The sequence below is a fragment of the Balaenoptera ricei genome, chromosome 2 (assembly GCF_028023285.1).
Source record: "Balaenoptera ricei isolate mBalRic1 chromosome 2, mBalRic1.hap2, whole genome shotgun sequence".
Taxonomy (NCBI): domain Eukaryota; kingdom Metazoa; phylum Chordata; class Mammalia; order Artiodactyla; family Balaenopteridae; genus Balaenoptera; species Balaenoptera ricei.
In genome coordinates this window covers 166,006,431-166,029,186 of record NC_082640.1, presented here as the reverse complement: position 1 = coordinate 166,029,186, position 22,756 = coordinate 166,006,431, and the positions used below count along the sequence as shown (strand labels likewise).

Sequence of the window (22,756 nt, the reverse complement as noted above, 5' to 3'; positions counted from 1 at the left end):
TTTTTGTTGGCACAGATAATCCCCAACTGGATGAACTTAAAGGCTAAAATTTTCCATGACTTTAGCTAGTTTTCATGTGGGAGGAATCTCTAACTTGATTTAGGAAAAAACAAAATTTAGAAATTCACAGAACTTGACAGAAATAAAATCTATGTTAATTTAAATGAGTAGTACTAGTTATGAGCAATAAAATCCTGCTGTATTATACGTATATATTCCTTTTCAAAATACGTATTTTTCTATTGATGTTTGGTTTTGGAGCTGTGATTTAGGTTTACAGAAGAGAATTTTGGAAATGGACACCAGATTTTTATACTTAAAAAAAATTCCAGTTGTCAGGTTCCAATTACAGTGTTTTATACATACTGAGTACTTAGTAATGTTTTTCCTTGATTTGAAATATAACATGTCCTTAAGTCTGTTTAATTTTTTAAAATACATAAACATAGACAAGTTATAACTTCAATTTATAGCTTATGTGGTCTAATTTGGATCAGAATATCACTATATTGTGAAGCTTAAAATATTTGCTGATTTTTATTTTGTACCTACATGAAGAATGATTATAAAATAGATGACTGTGAAGTCATGAAAAGACATAGAGGAAGCTTAAAAGCATATTACTAAGTGAAAGAAGCTAATTTGAGACGATCACATACTGTAGGATTTCGACTGCATGACATTCTTGAAAAAAAAATACGGAGATAGTAAAAACATCATTGGTTACCAGGAGATGGGGTAGGAAGGGGAGAGGTGAATAGGTGGAGCGCAGAGGATTTTTAGGACAGTGAAAATACTCTGTATGATACTATAATGATGGATACATGTCATTACACATTTGTCCAAACCCATAGAATGTTCAACAGCAAGAGTGAACCCTGTGTAAACCATGGACTTTGGGTGATTATGATGCATCAATTTAGGTTCATCACTTGTAACAAAGGTGGAGGTTTTGTTGGAGGATGTTGATAATGGGGGAGGTTATGCATGTGTGTGGGCTGAGTGTATATGGGAACTGTCTGTACCTTCCTCTCAATTTTTCTGTGAACTTAAAACTGCTCTAAAAAAATAGTCTTTAAAAAAAAATATATATATGTATATACATATATATATATTAAGAGCAACTATTTTTATAATTCTCAGTAACATGACTTTTTCATTCTTTATTGTTACTGGGAAAAAGATATGACTTAAAAGTTTGTACCTTTAATATAATATTACAGACCTATTGTTCAATATGAGCACAGACTTGTTTTTCTATAGTCCTGTTGGTTTACCAGTGAATCATCTACATATTCTTGCCCTTGTGACCAAAGGCATGCAATTGTAGTGCTGCTGAGTGATTAGGATAAGACAGGATAGCTTATGTTCATAATTTTTTTTTTTGTTTTGGAAATTTCAGTGGCCTGTGTGGGTGTTAACATGTGACCTTTATTTCATTCCAGCTCCATCATTCTTACCCAAGCTTGCTGGTCCATTTAAAGTAGACAAAGGGCCTTTAATTCCCTATTTGTTCTACATTTTTGAGTGTGTTATTTTTTAGAGCCTCTTGATAAACATGCCTATTGTCAAAGTTGTGGGAGTTTTTATGGTCAGATGAGAGGTCTACAAACATTTTCTTTTTCTCCTCTCCCCTACTCTTTAAAAGGAAAGGCTGTATTTTTCTTGATTATGTTTGTGAGAATTCCGAATCATCTACCTCTAAAGAACTGCAGTAGTACAATATTCAATATGTTAGTCTTTTTAATGGAAATAGGCACACTTAAGGAAAAGAAGAAAAATTGTTGTTATTAGAAATTTACATGTGCTCCAGGGACCCTCTATTAAGGCTCAGTGTTGTTGCTGTGATCTTAAATGTGTAAAAGACAATCTGAATCCAGGAGCAGGGCACATGATAGCTTTATAGCTAAACTGCTTTTAAGAAAAAAACAAGCTTTAAAGGGCAAAATAACATAGTAATAGAAATTCATTGGCATGTGATTTTTTTTCCTCTTTTTATAGCTGCTTTTACTGGGTCAGTTTTAATATAATTCTAAATTGCTTGATCTAAGTCAAATGGAAAAGAAATCCAGTGCAGCCTTACACACTTAAAAAAGGTAGTAAATGAGTTAAAGTTTGTTATTAAGGTTTGAAGAAATGACTTGTAATTTTGATTTAGTTAATTTTAAAACTATTTCTCATTGGCTGTTCTCTGTGTTTCTGAAATTTAAAGTGCATTATATTTACTAGGTCTTAAGAGTTAGATTTTCTTTCTTTGTTTTTCATGTTAAACTAGATAATATAGAAAATAGGTTCAGTGTTCTGGGCTAGAATACTGCTTGTGTGTTATTTGTTTACTGGCTTATGTTGTATAGGTAGGTTTAAAGTTAATAGGTGTGTTATAGGTTGTTTAAAGTTTATGACTTTTCTAAATGATAAGGTGGAAATATAGTAATTTGCTTTGGGTTGCTCCTCAGTACCCCACTTTTGTTCCTCTGCTGAAAACAATAGAATTTAAGTTCTCATTGCCTCACTTTTCCAAGACTTACATATCCTTAGAGTATTAGCTACAGTAGAAGCATATATTATTTTGGAAAAGTGATATTATAAATAACTGGTCAGATGTACAAGGTGGAAAGTTCAGAGGAAAGGAAATTTTATCGCAAAATCTTAGATATCCAAGAGAATTAGAGGTTCTTTTATTCAACAGCTCCATACATGGAAATTCAAATTAAAAAAAAAAATTGTTGACTTTCAGAAGAACTATGTTTTTATAGGGCATAATTCCATGTACTAGAAAACACAGTTTGATTAAAGTTCAGCTTGTCGATTTTTATTCCTTTCACATCAAGTAAAATTACCAATATTTATACTAATTATAAGAAATGAAGATTAAATATCTATTAGTGTGAGAATGAAAATAATTATTTCTCAACTGCCCTTTAAAGGGAATGGATCCTGGTAACAGGTCTTTTCTTTGTGTGGTGAGGAAAGTGGGGTATTGGGCATGGTAATCAGTGTCGGCGTTCAAAATTGAGAACTGGAATAGAGACACACTGCTCGGCGTAACTCGGGGAGGGAGATTTAGAAGCCTGTTGGGAAGGTCCAGAAGCTGCAAAGAAACTAAACAATGAAGCTGAAGAAGATGTAGGGGAACAGGGGAGAAGGAGAATTCCTGCTTAGTGGAGTAGCCCAGGAGAGTTAGGATTATATAGAGACTTGATGAGTGTACTCCATCCACCGATACGGTCTTAATGTAAATTCTGCATCACTCATTAATGTTTTTGGTGTAAGTAGGTTATCGGGAGGTGAATGCGAAGGGGTTCAGCGTTCTACTTAGTGGTGAGCACTGGCCTATGAGTTAACTTACTGGGAATATGGGTTGCATTAGGCATAAGGTTTGATGGGGGGAAAGTTTGTAGGCCAAAAAAGTACTGATAATGTTATAGTTGGTCTGATTTTGAGCTAAAATTGGTGGGTAAAACTTTAAGGATACTTGCATAGCCTCGAATTATCTACCAAAATATTTGTTCATTACTTTAGTGATTTTAACATAGTTCCACATATTCTTTGATATTCTCCCTCTGGGAGGTAGAACTTAATTCTTCTCCCTTTGAGTGTGGGCTGGACTTAATGACTTGCTTCTAACAGAGTCTGGAAAGGAAAGAGTACTAACTTTATGGTAGGGAGATTTGGCAGACACCACCCTACCGTAATCAAGCCATCAAGGTTAACATCACTAGTCCTGAGTCATGTTGATATCACGTACCCTCCAGTGTGATGCACTGAGAACGGTACTTACCTCTGTGGTATTCTGTTCCCAAATTTATGAGCTTTGTCTAATCATGAGAAGACATCAGAAAAACCCAAATTGAGGGACAGTCTACAAAATACCTGACTTGAAGTTACCTGAAGTATTTTCGAAAATGTTGAAATCATAAAAGCAAGGAAAGATTGAGAAACTTTCCCAGATTGGAGGAGACTAAAGAGACAAGCTGCCCTGAAGTATCTTGGAACAAAAAAGAACATTTGATAGTTAAGTAAAGTCTGTAGCTTTTGGTTTTGTAACAGTGTTAGCATCTTAGTTTCATTAAACTTACCATGGTTATGGAAGATGTTACTTTTAGGGGAAGCTGGGTGAAAAGTATATGGGAACTCTGAGCTGTCTTTACAACTGTTCTGTAAATCTGAATTATTTAAAAAGTAAAAAAAACTTAAACCTATTCAGAGGATTTTTTTCTAAGGAAAAGACTAAAATGATGACGTGTGAAAACAGGAAACGGTTTTTAACTCTTTGACTTAAACCCCCAAGTAAATATTTATTTTCCAACATCACTACACCATAATAATTGTTTTTACAGAAAGAAAGACAGCTTGGTGCTTGAGAAAATATGGTGGTTAAGAAAGATGGGAGAAATCTGGAAAACTTTCATGTATGTGATGAACAGAATTGGCCAATTGCAAAGTGAAGTTGTTATTCAGGAATTATAAAGGGCTATTTATTCATCCATTCGATAACATATGTTTACCACCTAAAATGTGCCAAGTATTGTGTTAGAGTTAAAATATGATCATGACAGATGAGGTCCCTGGCCTTCTGAAGCTTACACCTTAGTGACACCAAATCTTTTATATTACTCTTTGGAAATGTAAACCTCTAGATAAACAACGATTATTTGAATGTCTATCTAAGTAAAAATAAGCATATAAATGAATTAAGCACATTTTAATAGACTTAATCAAAATAAAGTATGTAAACACTTGGGAAATGTTAATATGTCTTTCTTTTTTTTTTTGACGTAAGATGTAATGGGATTTTTAAAATGTAGTTTTGGAACTCATGAGGAAGGGACAGAAATGGATTAATTCCAGTTAGTAAAATGGAAAAATTTCTTCACTGGAGAATTTTTGGGGTTTAAATTCTTAGTAAGTTAAACTCCTAGAGTTGCAGCATGCAGTTAAGTCAAGTTTTAAAAGCTTAGCAGGTGACTCCTTCTGTTTCTCGTACCTCAGTAAGCAGAGGACACAGGTGGAAACAACTTGGAACATGAAGAGATGTACAGAATCACACTGGGAGGATCTTAGCAGCTACTGTTTGAAGGTTGCAGAGTCTTCCAAGGTAGATTTTGAATTTGGCCTTGGAAGTGAATGGCTCTTGTATTTGGGACAAGCCCATCTTGTTTGAAGTTGCTTATGGCCTCAGGTGATGTCACCGGGTTTGGGTGAGCCTTCACTGCATACTCACTGGGAGTGGCTTCTGCTCAGGAGTGTGAATCCAGAATGGGAGGCTGACTATTTACAGTTCGATGAAACTTATCAACTGCCTGACGAAGTCTTCCTCATAATCTCCTCTCTGTGGAAAAACCCAGGCTGGTTTTTAGTTCAATGAAAAAATATTGACTGAAGCCATGAACCTTGAAAAAAATAGTATTTTGTTTGTTAAAAAAACAGCAGCATGCTTTCTATAGTAACTTACCACTAGACTAGCACTAGATTAAGTTTTAGAGAACCTGCAAATATATATTTGATATGAAAAATATACTTGGCAGTAAAAGGTGTGTGACATAACTGGAAAAAAAATATTGAAAAGATAGCCAGTTAAGTTTAACTCATTAAAGAAAAACAGGTGACGGGGCTAGGTTGAATGATGATGTTGAGGAATAAGATAGTTCAAATATTGTAAAATGAATTGATGAAAAATATAGCAACAATTCATATCTTTTTAAAAATAATTTCTCCCTCCTTCCCTCTCCCTCTTCCTCTCCCTCTCTCTCTTTCTCTCTCACGGAAACACATACACACACATGTTAGGTGGAGTTAGACCAAGGAAGCGTGGAAAAAATGAAGATGCCAACAATAATTTTCAAGTTTCTAGGATAATTTTGTTCAGGAAAAATTTATAAACACATCCCACCAGCCAAAACTGAATAGATTATACATACCTGAGTAAATATTATTACAAATTCCACTTAGGCTACAGTAAAGAACAAATAATAAACATCAAAATCATTTGATAGCTACCTGAAAAGCATTATGATTTGTAATACTTTATCAATTGTTAACAATTTAGTAATCGTAATAGTTGTCTTTTATTGTATATTTTATTGCTTTACAAGTATCAAATTATTTAGTCTTCATATCCACCCTGTAAACTTGATATTATTGTTTCAACGTGGGGAGGCAGTGCCATTCAATGGTTAAGAGGCACACAGCCTGAGTCTATGTCCTGTCTCTGTCACGAGCTTGGTGAATGACCTTGGGCAAGTTATTCAACTCCTTGTAGCCCCAACTTCCCTCTTAATAAAATGGACTTAATAATAACTCATGGAACCATCATAAAGATTAAATGTATATATTCAATATATGTAATGTGTTTATTTAATATATGTAAGAAGAAGAAGAATGCCCGGACATAGTAAACACTATAAAAGTGTTGATGTATTATTTATACTCAAACCAAAATTATTTTTTATTTTGATGGTGTCTCTCTGCTTTTTTACTCAATTGTTTTTTATTAGTGAGAGCAGGAGCCATGCAGAGGGGGCTGTAATCTCATGGGTAGGGGGGACATTGTTATATTATATATGCATATATATGCACTTTGGAGATACATGTTGGCTATGTGAGTTAATGAAATTGGAATATGATTGATTATACTTGCATCAAAACAGTTTTAACATGTTTTGCTGTTTGCCTAAAAATAGTTTTTCTGTTGAGCATCATAGAACTTGTTGGAAAAGACTTGTGGAAATTTGGCTTTTCTCAATTTGGATGGCCTCTACACATACACCTTTTTAAATCTAAATGCTAAGTGTCGAATTTTTTTTTTTAAACAAATGGAATGTCTTTTAGATGTTATGAAAAATTGCTCTTAATATAAATGTTTTTCCTTAAGTTTAATTTTGTTTTAACATAGAAACAAACCAAAACAAACACTTATGTGGTTAACTTTTGAAATTTGTATTTTCTTAAAGTTCCTTTTTTTCCAATTTATTAAAGAGAGAAAAATGTAGAAAAGAATGCTTTTCTTTGCTCTATATGAAAGTATGGTTGAAGAGCCAGTTATATGTTGTGATAAAATGTCATGTATGTAATAATGATGCAACAAGCATGTTTGTACCTTGATATTTTTTCAGAGTTTGAAAAACTAGTGAGCTGGTTTTAGGTATTATGTCAGAATTGTTGAGCTGATAATATAACTTTTAAATACTATTATTTCGGCAGGCAGTAAAATTTGTTTGTTTCCAAGAAAACTGTTAGCTGTCTAAGCTCTCTAAATGTGTTACAAAATTCCTAAAGATGGGGAAAAGTGAAACTAAGTGGAACTTGATTAGGTAGATCGGGAAGTTTATATTTGACCCCCAATGAAGTGATCTGATGACTTCAGTGAATGAGCAGGTTGTAATTGCTGTGTATATTTTGTACAATTCATAATCATCTTCCTCAGCCTTTTCTTAATAGATCCTAGTAATGTCTTTCAGTTTTATGTGTATTTAGGAATAATACTGATTTTCCCATGTCTTTCTTTCTAGGCATTGAAGAAACAAGAAGCTAAAGCAGAGGAGAATGAGGGAGTAATGAAAAATAAGCTAAGACAAAGTGAAACTGAAAAGAGTAAAGTAAGATTTTGAAAATTAACATTTTTTTTGAATTTTTGAACTTTAATTTATTTTTTTATACAGCAGGTTCTTATTACTTATCTATTCAATACATATTGGCGTATATATGTCAATCTCAATCTCCCAATTCATCCCACCACCACCACCGCCCCTGCCACTTTCCCCCCCTTGGTGTCCATACGTTTGTTCTCTACATCTGTGTCCCAATTTCTGCCCTGCAAACTGGTTCATCTGTACCATTTTTCTAGGTTCCACATATATGCATTAATATACGATATTTGTTTTTCTCTTTCTGACTTACTTCACTCTGTATGACAGTCTCTAGATCCAACCACGTCCCTACAAATGACCCAATTTCATTCCTTTTTATGGCTGAATAATATTCCATTGTATATATGTACCACATCTTCTTTATCCATTCGTCTGTAGATGGACATTTAGGTTGCTTCCATGACCTGGCTATCGTAAATAGTGCCGCAACGAACACTGTGGTGCATGTGTCTTTTTGAATTATGGTTTTCTCTGGGTATATGCCCAGTAGTGGGATTACTGGGTCATACGGTAATTCAATTTTTAGTTAATTTTAAGAAACCGCCATACTGTTCTCCATAGTGGCTGTATCAGTTTACATTCCCACCAACAGTGCAAGAGGGTCCCCTTTTCTCCACACCCTCTCCAGCATTTGTTGTTTGTAGATTTTCTATGATGCCCATTCTAACTGGTGTGAGGTGATACCTCATTGTAGTTTTGATTTGCATTTCTCTAATAATTAGTGATGTTGAGCAGCTTTTCATGTGCTTCTTGGCCATCTGTATTTCTTCTTTGGAGAAATGTCTGTTTACGTCTTCTGCCCATTTTTTGATTGGGTTGTTTGTTTTTTTAATATTGAGCTGCATGAGCTGTTTATATATTTTGGAGATTAATCCTTTGTCCGTTGATTTGTTTGCAAATATTTTCTCCCATTCTGAGGGTTGTCTTTTTGTCCTGTTTGTAGTTTCCTTTGCTTTGCAAAAGCTTTTAAGTTTCATTAGGTCCCGTTTGTTTATTTTTGTTTCTATTTCCATTACTCTAGGAAGTGGATCAAAAAAGATCTTGCTGTGATTTATGTCAGAGAGTGTTCTTCCTATGTTTTCCTCTAAGAGTTTTATAGTGTCTGGTCTTACATTTAGGTCTTTAATCCATTTTGAGTTTATTTTTGTGTATGGTGTTAGGGAATGTTCTAATTTCATTCTTTTACATGCAGCTGTCCAGTTTTCCCAGCCCCACTTATTGAAGAGACTGTCTTCTCCATTGTATATCCTTGCCTCCTTTGTTATAGATTAGTTGACCATAGGTGCGTGGGTTTATCTCTGGGCTTTCTGTCCTGTTCCACTGAGCTATGTTTCTGTTTTTGTGCCAGTACCATATTGTCTTGATTACTGTAGCTTGGTAGTATAGTGAAGTCAGGGAGTATGACTCCTCCAGCTCCGTTTTTTTCCCTCAAGACTGCTTTGGCTATTCGGGGTCCTTTGTGTCTCCAAACAAATTTTAAGATTTTTTGTTCTAGTTCTGTAAAAAATGCCACTGGTAATTTTGATAGAGATTGCATTGAAACTGTAGATTGCTTTGGGTAGTATAGTCATTTTCACAAAATTGATTCTTCCAATCCAAGAACATGGTATCTCTCTCCATCTGTTTGTGTCATCTTCGATTTCTTTTATCAGTGTCTTATAGTTTTCTGAGTACAGGTCTTTTACCTCCTTAGGTAGGTTTATTCCTAGGTATTTTATTCTTTTTGTTGCAATGGTGAATGGGAGTGTTTCCTTAATTTCTCTTTCTGATCTTTCATTGTTAGTGTATAGGAATGCAAGAGATTTTTGTGCATTAATTTTGTATCCTGCAACTTTACCAAATTCATTGGTTAGCTCTAGTAGTTTTCTGGTGGCATCTTTAGGACTCTCTATGTATAGTATCATATCATCTGCAAACCGTGACAGTTTTACTTCTTCTTTTCTGATTTGTATTCCTTTTTCTTCTCTGATTGCCGTGGCTAGGACTTCCAAAACTATGTTAAATAATAGTGGTGAGAGTGGACATCGTTGTCTTTTTGCTGATCTTAGAGGGAGTGCTTTCAGTTTTCACCATTGAGAATGATGTTTGCTATGGGTTTGTCGTGTTTGGCCTTTATTATGTTGAGGTAAGTTCCCTCTCTGCCCACTTTCTGGAGAGTTTTTATCATAAATGGGTGTTGAATTTTGTCAAAAGCTTTTCCTGAATCTATTGAGATGATTGTATGGTTTTTATTCTTCAATTTGTTAATGTGGTGTATCACATTGATTGATTTGTGTATATTGAAGAATCGTTGCATCCCTGGGATATATTCCACTTGATCATGGTGTATGATCTTTCAATGTGTTTGTTAGTATTTTGTTGAGGATTTTTGCATCTATATTCATCAGTGATATTGGTCTGTAATTTTCTTTTTTTGTAGTATCTTTGTCTGGTTTTGGTATCAGGGTGGTGGTGGCCTCGTAGAATGAGTTTGGGAGTGTTCCTCCCTCTGAAATTTTTTGGAAGAGTTTGAGAAGGATGGGTGTTAGCTCTTCTCCAAATGTTTGATAGAATTCACCTGTGAAGCCATGAGGTCCTGAACTTTTGTTTGGTGGAAGATTTTTAGTCACAGTTTCAATTTCATTACTTGTGATTGGTCTGTTCATATTTTCTGTTTCTTCCTGGGTCAGTCTTGAAAGGTTATACCTTTCTAAGAATTTGTCCATTTCTTCCAGGTTGTCCATTTTATTGGCATAGAGTTGCTTGTAGTAGCCTCCTAGGATGCTTTGTATTTCTGCGGTGTCTGTTGTAACTTTTCCTTTTTTCATTGCTAATTTTATTGATTTGAGTCCTCTCCCTCTTTTTCTTGATGAGTCTGGCTAAAGGTTTATCAATTTTGTTTATCTTCTCAAAAAACCAGCTTTTAGTTTTATTGATCTTTGCTATTGTTTTCTTTGTTTCTATTTCATTTATTTCTGCTGTGATCTTTATGAGTTCTTTCCTTCTACTAACTTTGGGTTTTGTTTGTTCGTCTTTCTCTAGTTCCTTTAGGTGTAAGGTTAGATTGTTTATTTGAGATGTTTCTTGTGTCTTGAGGTAGGCTTGTATAGCTATACACTTACCTCTTAGAACTGCTTTTGCTGCATCCCATAGGTTTTGGATCGTCATGTTTTCATTGTAATTTGTCTCTAGGTATTTTTCTATTTCCTCTTTGATTTCTTCAGTGGTCTCTTGGTTATTTAGTAACGTATTGTTTAGCCTCCATGTGTTTGTGTTTTTTACGGTTTTTTCCCCTGTAATTGATTTCTAATCTCATAGTGTTGTGGTTGGAAAAGATGTTTGATATGATTTCAGTTTTCTTAAATTTACCAAGGCTTGATTTGTGACCCAAGATGTGATCTATCCTGGAGAATGTTCTGTGCGCACTTGAGAAGAAAGTGTAATCTGCTGTTTTTGGATGGAATGTCCTATAAATATCAATTAAATTTATCAGGTCTATTGTGTCATTTAAAGCTTGTGTGTCGTTATTAATTTTCTGCCTGGATGACCTGTCCATTGGTGTGAGTGAGGTGTTAAAGTCCCCCACTGTTATTGTGTTACTGTCAATTTCCTCTTTCAGAGCTGTTAGCAGTTGCCTTATGTATTGAGGCGCTCCTATGTTGGGTGCATATATATTTATAATTGTTATATCTTCTTCTTGGATTGATCCCTTGATCATGATGTAGTGTCCTTCCTTGTCTCTTGCTACATTCTTTATTTTAAAGTCTATTTTATCTGATACGATTATTGCTACTCCAGCTTTCTTTTGATTTCCATGTGCATGGAATATCTTTTTCCATTCCCTCACTTTCAATCTGTATGTGTCCCTAGGTCTGAAGTGGGTCTCCTGTAGACAGCATATAGATGGGTCTTGTTTTTGTATCCTTTCAGTGAGCCTGTGTCTTTTGGTTGGAGCATTTAATCCATTCACGGTTAAGGTAATTATCGATATGTATGTTCCTATTACCATTTTCTTAATTGTTATTGGTTTGTTTTTGTAGGTCCTTTTCTTCTCCTGTGTTTCCCAGTTAGAGAAGTTCCTTTAGCATTGGTTGTAGAGCTGGTTTGGTGGTGCTGAATTCTCTTAGCTTTTGCTTGTCTGTAAAGCTTTTGATTTCTCCCTCGAATCTGAATGAGATCCTTGCCAGGTAGAGTAATCTTGGTTGTAGGTTCTTCCCTTTCTTCACTGTAAATATATCATGCCACTCCCTTCTGGCTTGTAGAGTTTCTGCTGAGAAATCAGCTGTTAACATTATGGGAGTTCCCTTGTATGTTATTTGTCGTTTTATCCTTGTTGCTTTCATTAATTTTTCTTTGTCTTTAATTTTTGTCAAGTTGATTACTGTGTGTCTCAGCATGTTTCTCCTTGGATTTATCCTACCTGGGACTCTCTGCGCTTCCTGGATTTGGGTGGCTATTTCCTTTCCCATGTTAGGGAAGTTTTCAACTATAATCACTTCAAATATTTTCTCGGGTCCTTTCTCTCTCTCTCTTCTCCTTCTGGGACCCCTATAATGCGAATGTTGTTGCGTTTAATGTTGTCCCAGAGGTCTCTTAGGCTGTCTGCATTTCTTTTCATTCTTTTTTCTTTATTCTGTTCCGCGACAGTGAATTCTACCATTCTGTCTTCCATGTCACTTATCCGTTCTTCTGCCTCAGTTATTCTGCTATTGATTCCCTCTATTATAGTTTTCATTTCAGTTATTGTGTTGTTCATCTCTGATTGATTGTTCTTTAATTCTTCTAGGTCTTTGTTAAACATTTCTTGCATCTTCTCGATCTTTGCCTCCATTCTTTTTCTGAGGTCCTGGATCATCTTCACTATCATTATTCTGAATTCTTGTTCTGGAAGGTTGCTTATCTCCACTTCATTTAGTTGTTTTTCTGGCGTTTTATCTTGTTCCTTCATCTGGTACAAAGTCCTCTGCCTTTTCATCTTGTCTATCTTTCTGTGAATGTGGTTTTCCTTCCACAGGGTGCAGAATTGTAGTTATTCTTGCTTCTGCTGTCTCCCCTTTGAAAATTAACTTTTAAAGAGTCATGCTGTTTGGGGCCAGTGATATTCATTGAGTACCTTGGAAAGTGTCCCTGAGGTCATTTGTTAGAGTGCAGTGAAGCCTTTATGTTTTGATGTGGAGTCACTTGGCTTGAGGGCTCTGCCACTCTCTGCTGCTTGCTCTTGGAAACATACACAGGTAGTTCGCTACCTTGTCTCCTGGCCGCTCTCCTTTTCTAGAGGCAAATTAAACTTGACCATTCCTTGCTGGAGAACATTTAAAGAGGTTGACTTTACTGTAGGGTTGGGAAAGACCTGTTGTTTAAAGGTTGAGTAATTTGCATCTACTCATTTTTGTTATAGAAGATAGGAACAGTTACCAGCCTAGTTCCGAAAAATCCTCTATTCTCATTAAATATTAAGTATCTTTGATATGAATTCATGTCTGTGAGGCTATAGAGCGTAGCATTTTAGAGCTAGAAAGTAACTCAGAGGCCAAACAACTCTTTTCAATTTGCAAATGAGTAGATTAAAGGCCAAGCCCAAGGTAATGAATGATAAAGTGAAAATTTGCTTGTGATATAATTTTCTTTACTCCGTGTTGCCTTTCCTATCTACCCTTACCTCCTTTATTTTATTTCACCAACCTATGTAAAGTTGCATGATGCGTCCATGCTGCCTTTACGGTGGTAAACAAGGTTCATCAGGTCATCAAGTTTGCTCTTTGGGAGTTGTAAATGCTGATATTACCCAGGAAACATGACCAGTATGGGCCCTGGTAGATTTTGAAACGATGATGACTTCAGTGTGATTTCTTCCCTTTTTTTTTTTTTAAGTAAAAATGATAGGTCACTTTTACTAATAGTTTTTCATTAATAGTGCAAACATTTTCCATATATTTATAGACAGTTTAATTTCTTTTGTGAACTACCCATTTTCAAACTAGGATTTTTTTTTTTAAACATCTTTATTGGAGTATAATTGCCTTACAATGCTGTGTTAGTTTCTGCTTTATAACAAAGTGAATCAGTTATACACATACAATGTGTTCCCATATCTCTTCCCTCTTGCATCGCCCTCCCTCCCACCCTCCCCATCCCACCCCTCTAGGTGGTCACAAAGCACCGAGCTGATCTCCCTGTGCTATGTGGCTGCTTCCCACTAGCTATCTATTTTACATTTGGTAGTGTATATATGTCCATGACACTCTCTTACCCTGTCACATCTCACCCCACCCCCTCCCCATATCCTCAAGTCCATAAGTCCATTCTCTAGTAGGTCTGTGTCTTTATTCCCGTCTTGCCACTAGGTTCTTCATGGCCTTTTTTTTTTTTTCCTTAGATTCCGTATATATGTGTTAGCATACTGTATTTGTTTTTCTCTTTCTGACTTACTTCACTCTGTATGACAGACTCTAACTCCATCCACCTCATTACAAATACCTCCATTTCATTTCTTTTTATGGCTGAGTAATATTCCATTGTATATATGTGCCACATCTTCTTTATCCATTCATCTGTCGATGGACATTTAGGTTGCTTCCATGTCCTGGCTATTGTAAATAGAGCTGCAATGAACATTTTGGTACATGACTCTTTTTGAACTATGGTTTTCTCAGGGTATATGCCCAGGAGTGGGATTGCTGGGTCGTATGGTAGTTCTATTTGTAGTTTTTTAAGGAACCTCCATACTGTTCTCTATAGTGGCTGTATCAATTTATATTCCCACCAACAGTGCAAGAGTGTCCCCTTTCCTCCACACCCTCTCCAGCATTTATTGTTTCTAGATTTTTTGATGATGGCCATTCTGACCGGTGTGAGATGATATCTCATTGTAGTTTTGATTTGCATTTCTCTAATGATTAAGGATGTTGAGCATTCTTTCATGTGTCTGTTGGCCATCTGTATATCTTCTTTGGAGAAATGTCTATTTAGGTCTTCTGCCCATTTTTGGATTGGGTTGTTCTTTTTTTGTTATTGAGCTGCATGAGCTGCTTGTAAATCTTGGAGATTAATCCTTTGTCAGTTGCTTCATTTGCAAATATTTTCTCCCATTCTGAGGGTTGTCTTTTGGTCTTGTTTATGGTTTCCTTTGCTGAGCAAAAGCTTTTAAGTTTCATTAGGTCCCATTTGTTTATTTGTGTTTTTATTTCCATTTCTCTAGGAGGTGGGTCAAAAAGGATCTTGCTGTGATTTATGTCATAGAGTGTTCTGCCTATGTCTTCCTCTAAGAGTTTGATAGTGTCTGGCCTTACACTTAGGTCTTTAATCCATTTTGAGTTTATTTTTGTGCATGGTGTCAGGGAGTGTTCTAATTTCATACTTTTACATGTACCTGTCCAATTTTCCCAGCACCACTTATTGAAGAGGCTGTCTTTTCTCCACTGTATATGCTTGCCTCCTTTATCAAAGATAAGGTGACCATATGTGCGTGGGTTTATCTCTGGGCTTTCTATCCTGTTCCAATTATCTATATTTCTGTTTTCGTGCCAGTACCAAACTGTCTTGATTACTGTAGCTTTGTAATATAGTCTGAAGTCAGGGAGCCTGATTCCTCCAGCTCCATTTTTCGTTCTCAAGATTGCTTTGGCTATTTGGGGTCTTTTGTGTCTCCATACAAATTGTGAAATTTTTTGTTCTAGTTCTGTGAAAAATGCCAGTGGTAGTTTGATAGGGATTGCATTGAATCTGTAGATTGCTTTGGGTAGTAGAGTCATTTTCACAATGTTGATTCTTCCAATCCAAGAACATGGTATATCTCTCCATCTATTTGTATCATCTTTAATTTCTTTCATCAGTGTCCTATAATTTTCTGCATACAGGTCTTTTGTCTCCTTAGGTAGGTTTATTCCTAGATATTTTATTCTTTTTGTTGCAATGGTAAACGGGAGTGTTTTCTTAATTTCATTTTCAGATTTTTCGTCATTAGTGTATAGGAATGCAAGAGATTTCTGTGCATTAATTTTGTATCCTGCTACTTTACCAAATTCATTGATTAGCTCTAGTGGTTTTCTGGTAGCATCTTTAGGATTCTCTATGTATAGTATCATGTCATCTGCAAACAGTGACAGCTTTACTTCTTCTTTTCCGATTTGGATTCCCTTTATTTGTTTTTCTTCTCTGATTCCTGTGGCTGACACTTCCAAAACTATGTTGAATAATAGTGGTGAGAGTGGGCAACCTTGTCTTGTTCCTGATCTTAGTGGAATTGGTTTCAGTTTTTCACCATTGAGGACAATGTTGGCTGTGGGTTTGTCATATATGGCCTTTATTATGTTGAGGAAAGTTCCCTCTATGCCTACTTTCTGCAGGGCTTTTATCATAAATGGGTGTTGAATTTTGTCAAAAGCTTTCTCTGCATCTATTGAGATGATCATATGGTTTTTCTCCTTCAATTTGTTAATATGATGTATCACGTTGATTGATTTGCGTATATTGAAGAATCCTTGCATTCTTGGGATAAACTGCACTTGATCATGGTGTATGATCCTTTTAATGTGCTGTTGGATTCTGTTTGCTAGTATTTTGTTGAGGATTTTTGCATCTATGTTCATTAGTGATATTGGCCTGTAGTTTTCTTTCTTTGTGACATCTTTGTCTGGTTTTGGTATCAGGGTGATGGTGGCCTTGTAGAATAAGTTGGGGAGTGTTCCTCCCTCTGCAATATTTTGGAAGAGTTTGAGAAGGATAGGTGTTAGCTCTGCTCTAAATGTTTGATAGAATTTACCTGTGAAGCCATCTGGTCCTGGGCTTTTGTTTGTTGGAAGTTTTTTAATCACAGTTTCAATTTCAGTGCTTGTGATTGGTCTGTTCATATTTTCTATTTCTTCCTGGTTCAGTCTCGGCAGGTTGTGCATTTCTAAGAATCTGTCCATTTCTTCCAGGTTGTCCATTTTATTGGCATAGAGTTGCTTGTAGTAATCTCTCATGATCGTTTGTATTTCTGCAGTGTCAGTGGTTACTCTCCTTTTTCATTTCTAATTCTATTGACTTGAGTCTTCTCCCTTTTTCTCTTGATGAGTCTGGCTAATGGTTTATCAATTTTGTTTATCTTCTCAAAGAACCAGCTTTTAGTTTCATTGATTTTTGCTATTGTTTCCTTCATTTCTTTTTCATCTATTTCTGATCTGATCTTTATGATTTCTTTCCTTCTGCTAGCTTCGGGGTTTTTTTGCTCTTCTTTCTCTAATTGCTTTAGGTGCAAGGTTAGGTTGTTTATTCGAGATGTTTCCTGTTTCTTGATGTAGGCTTGTATTGCTATAAACTTCCCTCTTAGAACTGCTTTTGCTGCATCCCATAGGTTTTGGGTCGTCGTGTCTCCATTGTCATTTGTTTCTAGGTATTTTTTGATTTCCCCTTTGATTTCTTCAGTGATCACTTCGTTATTAAGTAGTGTATTGTGTAGCCTCCATGTGTTTGTATTTTTTACAGATCTTTTCCTGTAATTGATATCTAGTCTCATAGCGTTGTGGTCGGAAAAGATACTTGATACTATTTCAATTTTCTTAATTTTACCAAGGCTTGATTTATGACCCAGGATATGATCTATCCTGGAGAATGTTCCATGAGCACTTGAGAAAAATGTGTATTCTGTTGTTTTTGGGTGGAATGTCCTATAAATATCAATTAAGTCCATCTTGTTTAATGTATCATTTAAAGCTTGTGTTTCCTTATTTATTTTCATTTTGGATGATCTGTCCATTGGTGAAAGTGGGGTGTTAAAGTCCCCTACTATGATTGTGTTGCTGTCGATTTACCCTTTTATGGCTGTTAGTATTTGCCTTATGTATTGAGGTGCTCCTATGTTGGGTGGATAAATATTTACAATTGTTATACCTTCCTCTTGGATCGATCCCTTGATCATTATATAGTGTCCTTCTTTGTCTCTTGTAATAGTCTTTATTTTAAAGTCTATTTTGTCTGATATGAGAATTGCTACTCCAGCTTTCTTTTGATTTCCATTTGCATGGAATATCTTTTTCCATCCCCTCACTTTCAGTCTGTATGTGTCTCTAGGTCCAAAGTGGATCTCTTGTAGACAGCATATATATGGGTCTTGCTTTTGTATCCATTCAGCCAGTCTGTGTCTTTTGGTGGGAGCATTTAATCCATTTACATTTAAGGTAATTATCTATATGTATGTTCCTATTCCCATTTTCTTAAATATTTTGTGTTTGTTATTGTAGGTGTTTTCCTTCTCTTGTGTTTCTTGCCTAGAGAAGTTCCTTTAGCATTTGTTGTAAAGCTGGTTTGGTGGTGCTGAACTCTCTCAGCTTTTGCTTGTCTGTAAAGGTTTTAATTTCTCCATCACATCTGAATGAGATCCTTGCTGGGTAGAGTAATCTTGGTTGTAGGTTTTTCTCCTTCATCACTTTAAGTATATCCTGCCACTCCCTTCTGGCTTGCAGAGTTTCTGCTCAAAGATCAGCTGTTAACCTTATGGGGATTCCCTTGTGTGTTATTTGTTGTTTTTCCCTTGCTGCTTTTAATATGTTTTCCTTATATTTAATTTTTGACAGTTTGATTAATATGTGTCTTGGCGTGTTTCTCCTTGGGTTTATCCTGTATGGGACTCTCTGTGCTTCCAGGACTTGATTAACTGTTTCCTTTCCCATATTAGGGAAGTTTTCAACTATAATGTCTTCAAATATTTTCTCAGTCCCTTTCCTTTTCTCTTCTTCTTCTGGGACCCCTATAATTCGAATGTTGGTGCGTTTAATGTTGTCCCAGAGGTCTCTGAGACTGTCCTCAGTTCTTTTCATTCTTTTTTCTTTATTCTGCTCTGCAGTAGTTACTTCCACTATTTTATCTTCCAGGTCACTTATCTGTTCTTCTGCCTCAGTTATTCTGCTATTGATCCCGTCTAGAGTATTTTTAATTTTATTTATTGTGTTTTTTGTCGTTGCTTGGTTCCTTTTTAGTTCTTCTACATCCTTGTTAAATGTTTCTTGCATTTTGTCTATTCTGTTTCCAAGATTTTGGATCATCTTTACTATCATTATTCTGAATTCTTTTTCAGGTAGACTGCCTATTTCCTCTTCATTTGTTAGGTCTGGTGTGTTTTGACCCTGCTCCTTCACCTGCTGTGTGGTTTTTTGTCTTCTCATTTTGCTTATCTTACTGTGTTTGGGGTCTCCTTTTCACAGGCTGCAGGTTCGTAGTTCCCATTGTTTTTGGTATCTGTCCCCAGTGGCTAAGGTTGGTTTAGTGGGTTGTGTAGGCTTCCTGGTGGAGGGGACTAGTGCCTGTGTTCTGGTGGATGAGGTTGGATCTTGTCTTTCTGGTGGGCACGTCCACGTCTGGTGGTGTGTTTTGGGGTGTTTGTGGCCTTATTATGATTTTAGGCAGCCTCTCTGCTAATGGATGGGGCTGTGTTCCTGTCTTGCTAGTTGTTTGGCATAGGGTGTCCAGCACTGTAGCTTGCTGGTCGTTGAATGAAGCTGGGTCTTGATGTTGAGATGGAGATCTCTGAGAGATTTTCGCCATTTGGTATTACGTGGAGCTGGAAGGTCTCTTGTGGACCAGTGTTCTGAAATTGGCTCTCCCACCTCAGAGGCACAGCCCTGATGCCTGGCTGGAGCACGAAGAGCCTTTCTTCCACACGGCTCAGAATAAAAGGGAGAAAGAAATAGAAAGAAAGAAAGAAAGAAAGAGGATAAAATAAAATAAAATAAAACTATTATAATAAAAAATAAGAAAAAAATTAAGAATAAATTTATTAAGAAAAATTTTTTTTATTTTTAAAAATAGATTTATGAATTTTTTGTAATAAAAAAATAAGAAAAAATTAAGAAAAAATTTATTAAGAAAAAATTTTTAATTTTTTAAAATAAAAAATATGAAAAAACTTACTAAAAAATTTTTTTTAATTTCTAAAAAAAGGAAATAAGGAAAAAATTATTAAGAAAACATTTATTAGGAAAAAAAATTTTTTTTAAGTAAAAAAAAAAAAAAACAAAAAAAAAATGGACGGACCTAACCTTAGGACTAATGGTGAAAGCAAAGCTATACAGAAAAAATCTCACCCAGAAGCATACACATATACACTCAAAAAAAAAGGAAAAGGGGAAAAATTAATATATCCTGCTCCCAAAGTCCACCTCCTGAATTTGGGATGATTCGTTGTCTATTCAGGTATTCAACAGATGCAGGCACATCAAGTTGTTTGTGGAGCTTTAATCCTCTGCTTTTGAGGCTGCTGGGAGAGATTTCCCTTTCTCTTCTTTGTTCGTACAGCTCCCGGGGTTCAGCTTTGGATTTGGACCCGCCTCTGCATGTAGGTCGCCTGAGGGCGTCTGTTCCCCACCCAGACAGAACGGGGCTAAAGGAGCAGCTGCTTCGGGGGCTCTGGCTCACTCAGGCCGGGGGGAGGGAGGGGTACTGAGGAGGCAGGGCGAGCCTGCGGCGGCAGAGGCCGGCATGACGTTGCAGCAGCCTGAGACGCGCCGTGCGTTCTCCCGGGGAAGTAGTCCTCGGATCACGGGAGCCTGGCAGTGGCGGGCTGCACTGGCTCCTGGGAGGGGCGGTGTGGAGAGTGACCTGTGCTCGCACACAGGCTTCTTGGTGGCAGCAGCAGCAGCCCTAGCGTCTCCTGTCCGTCTCTGGGATCTGCGCTGATAGCCACGGCTTGCGCCCGCCTCTGGAGTTCGTTTAGGCGGCGCTCTGAATCCCCTCTCCTTGCGCGCCGCGAAACAAAGAGGCAAGAAAAAGTCTCTTGCCTCTTCGGCAGCTGCAGACTTTTTCCCGGACTCCCTCCCAGCTAGCACCGAAGCCCGAGCCTCAGCTCCCAGCCCCCGCCCGCCCTGGCGGGTGAGCAGACAAGCCTCTCGGGCTGGTGAGTGCTACTCAGCACCGATCCTCCGTGCGGGAATCTCTCCGCTTTGCCCTCCGCGCTCCTGTGGCTGTGCTCTCCTCCGTGGCTCCGAAGCTTCCCCCTCCGCCACCCCCCATCTCCGCCCGCGAAGGGGCTTCCTAGTGTGTGGAAACCTTTCCTCCTTCACAGCTCCCTCCCACTGGTGCAGGTCCCGTCCCTATTCTTTTGTCTCTGTTATTTCTTTTTTCTTTTGCCCTACCCAAGTACGTGGGGATTTTCTTGCCTTTTGGGAGGTCTGAGGTCTTCTGCCAGCGTTCAGTGGGTGTTCTGTAGGAGCAGTTCCACGTGTAGATGTATTTCTACTGTATCTGTGGGAAGGAAGGTGATCTCCGCGTCTTACTCTTCCGCCATCTTGCCTCGTCCCCCCTCTTCCCTTTTTATTTGTTTATAGAAACAAGAGAACAGGTCAGATAATATTTTGTGTGGATTCTCTGCTTCCACATGTCCTTTATAGTTGATTTACAGTTGGCCCTTGAACAATGGGGGCTTAGGTGCCCTGACCCTCTGTGCAGTCAAAAATCCGAGTATAACATGTAGTCAGCTCTCCGTATTTGCAGTTTCTCTCTAGCCATGGTTCCACATATGTGAATTCAATCCTATAGTACTGTAGTATTTACGAGTGAAAAAAATCCTTGTATAAGTGGACTTGTGCAGTTCAAACCCATATTGCTCAAGGGTCAACTTTACTTTTAAAAATATGTGATAGTTATTTTCTGAGCTGCATGCACACTTTTAAAAAACTTATATAACTGGATGAAAAAATTATTTTGAAATAATAATAGATTCATAAGGTGTTGCAAAATCAAATATACTATGGGCCAGTTATTCTCAGTGATAACATTTTCTATAATTGCCATCCAACATCAAAACTGGGAAATTGACACTGTTGCAATGCATAGAGCTTATGCAGATTTCACCAGCTTTATGTGTGTACTCATTTGTGTGTTGAGTGTTTGTGTGTGTGTACTTCTGTGCAGTTTTATCTCATGAATCTCAGTCTTATTGCTGCGATAGTCAAAATACGGAACTGTTCCATCACCAGTGTTCCCTCATGCTACTCCTTAATAGTCACACCTTCCACATGTACAATTTCTGAAAGACTAATGTATAGACAGTAGTTTGTTCAAATGAAATGATAATTTAGGATAACTATTACAAATCAAAGCACTTAATAACATCTTAATATAAATTTGTGATTTCACAAAACAACCTTACCCTTACAAAGTGCAAACATGTCCAGCATATGTAAGCTCTGGATTTTTAACAGAAGTATCCCATCTGTAGGGGAGGAAAAATAATTTTCCCTTTACCCTTCTAGGTTCTTTGGCTGGTATAATAATTAAATTGTCATAAAACAGATTAACAGGAGAAAAACAAGTTTAATTTTGTATGTATGGGAGCCCCATAAAAATATGAGACTCAAAGACGGCCAGGCAGTTGAGGCTTATCTACCATCCTGAACTAAGGCAAGGAATAGGGGCTTGGGGCTTCAAAGGGGAGGAACACAGTTCACAGGAAGATGAGAAGAGTATATGTATGGTAAACAAATGTTTGCCCTGCCGTGTAGAGAAGTCTTTCAGATATAGAAAGTTATCTTTGGTAACAGCTCTCTTTCTGTTACAGACCTCCTTTTTAAATTTTTAAATGCAATTTAGGGGAAGGTGAAAAGCTTCTCCTGAGTCTGCTGGGTTTTGATTGCCATCAACTCAGAATAATACTTGTGCCAAAGAGGCATATTTTGGAGTGGCATATTCTTCTCCCCTTCACATCCTGTTATATTTTTCAGCTTGAGGTAAGCTAGGCACATTGCCTTTGTAGGGTATTTAGTCACCTAACTGGCACATTTTCTGTGCATACTTATCTAATGGCAATATTATTAGGGAAATTTAAGATATCTTATTCTGATTAAAATTTTTAGAAATGTTAGTAATATTGGAAGTATTAGGAATATAAGAATATTAAGAATATAAAAAATAACCAGTTGGATGAAATATACTTTGAGTCATTGGGTCCCTGAAATTTTTATTCTAATTTAGTTCATATGATACTACATGTAGTAATTTAAAGAAAAAACTGCTTTAGAATTTACATGAAAATGATTTAGAACTGAAGGGATCTCAGATTATCTAATATAAAATCCTTATTTTAGAGGTGACAGAAAGGAGGCCTAAGGAAAAGAGATTTAAATGGGGGTCATAATTGAGATTGAATTGACTAGAGC

The 22,756-nt window shown here is 36.7% G+C and overlaps 1 protein-coding gene across 2 annotated transcripts in view; it reads left to right on the top strand.

The window, feature by feature from the left end:
• The window catches only part of CEP128 (centrosomal protein 128), a 428,617-nt gene that overhangs the window by 89,029 nt on the left and 316,832 nt on the right, over positions 1 to 22,756 (top strand). For both annotated transcript variants that reach the window (XM_059915805.1, XM_059915804.1), the window contains exon 10: positions 7,512 to 7,598. In XM_059915805.1, the coding sequence (XP_059771788.1) occupies positions 7,512 to 7,598 (87 nt within the window). The remainder of the gene's footprint in view (positions 1 to 7,511; positions 7,599 to 22,756) is intronic.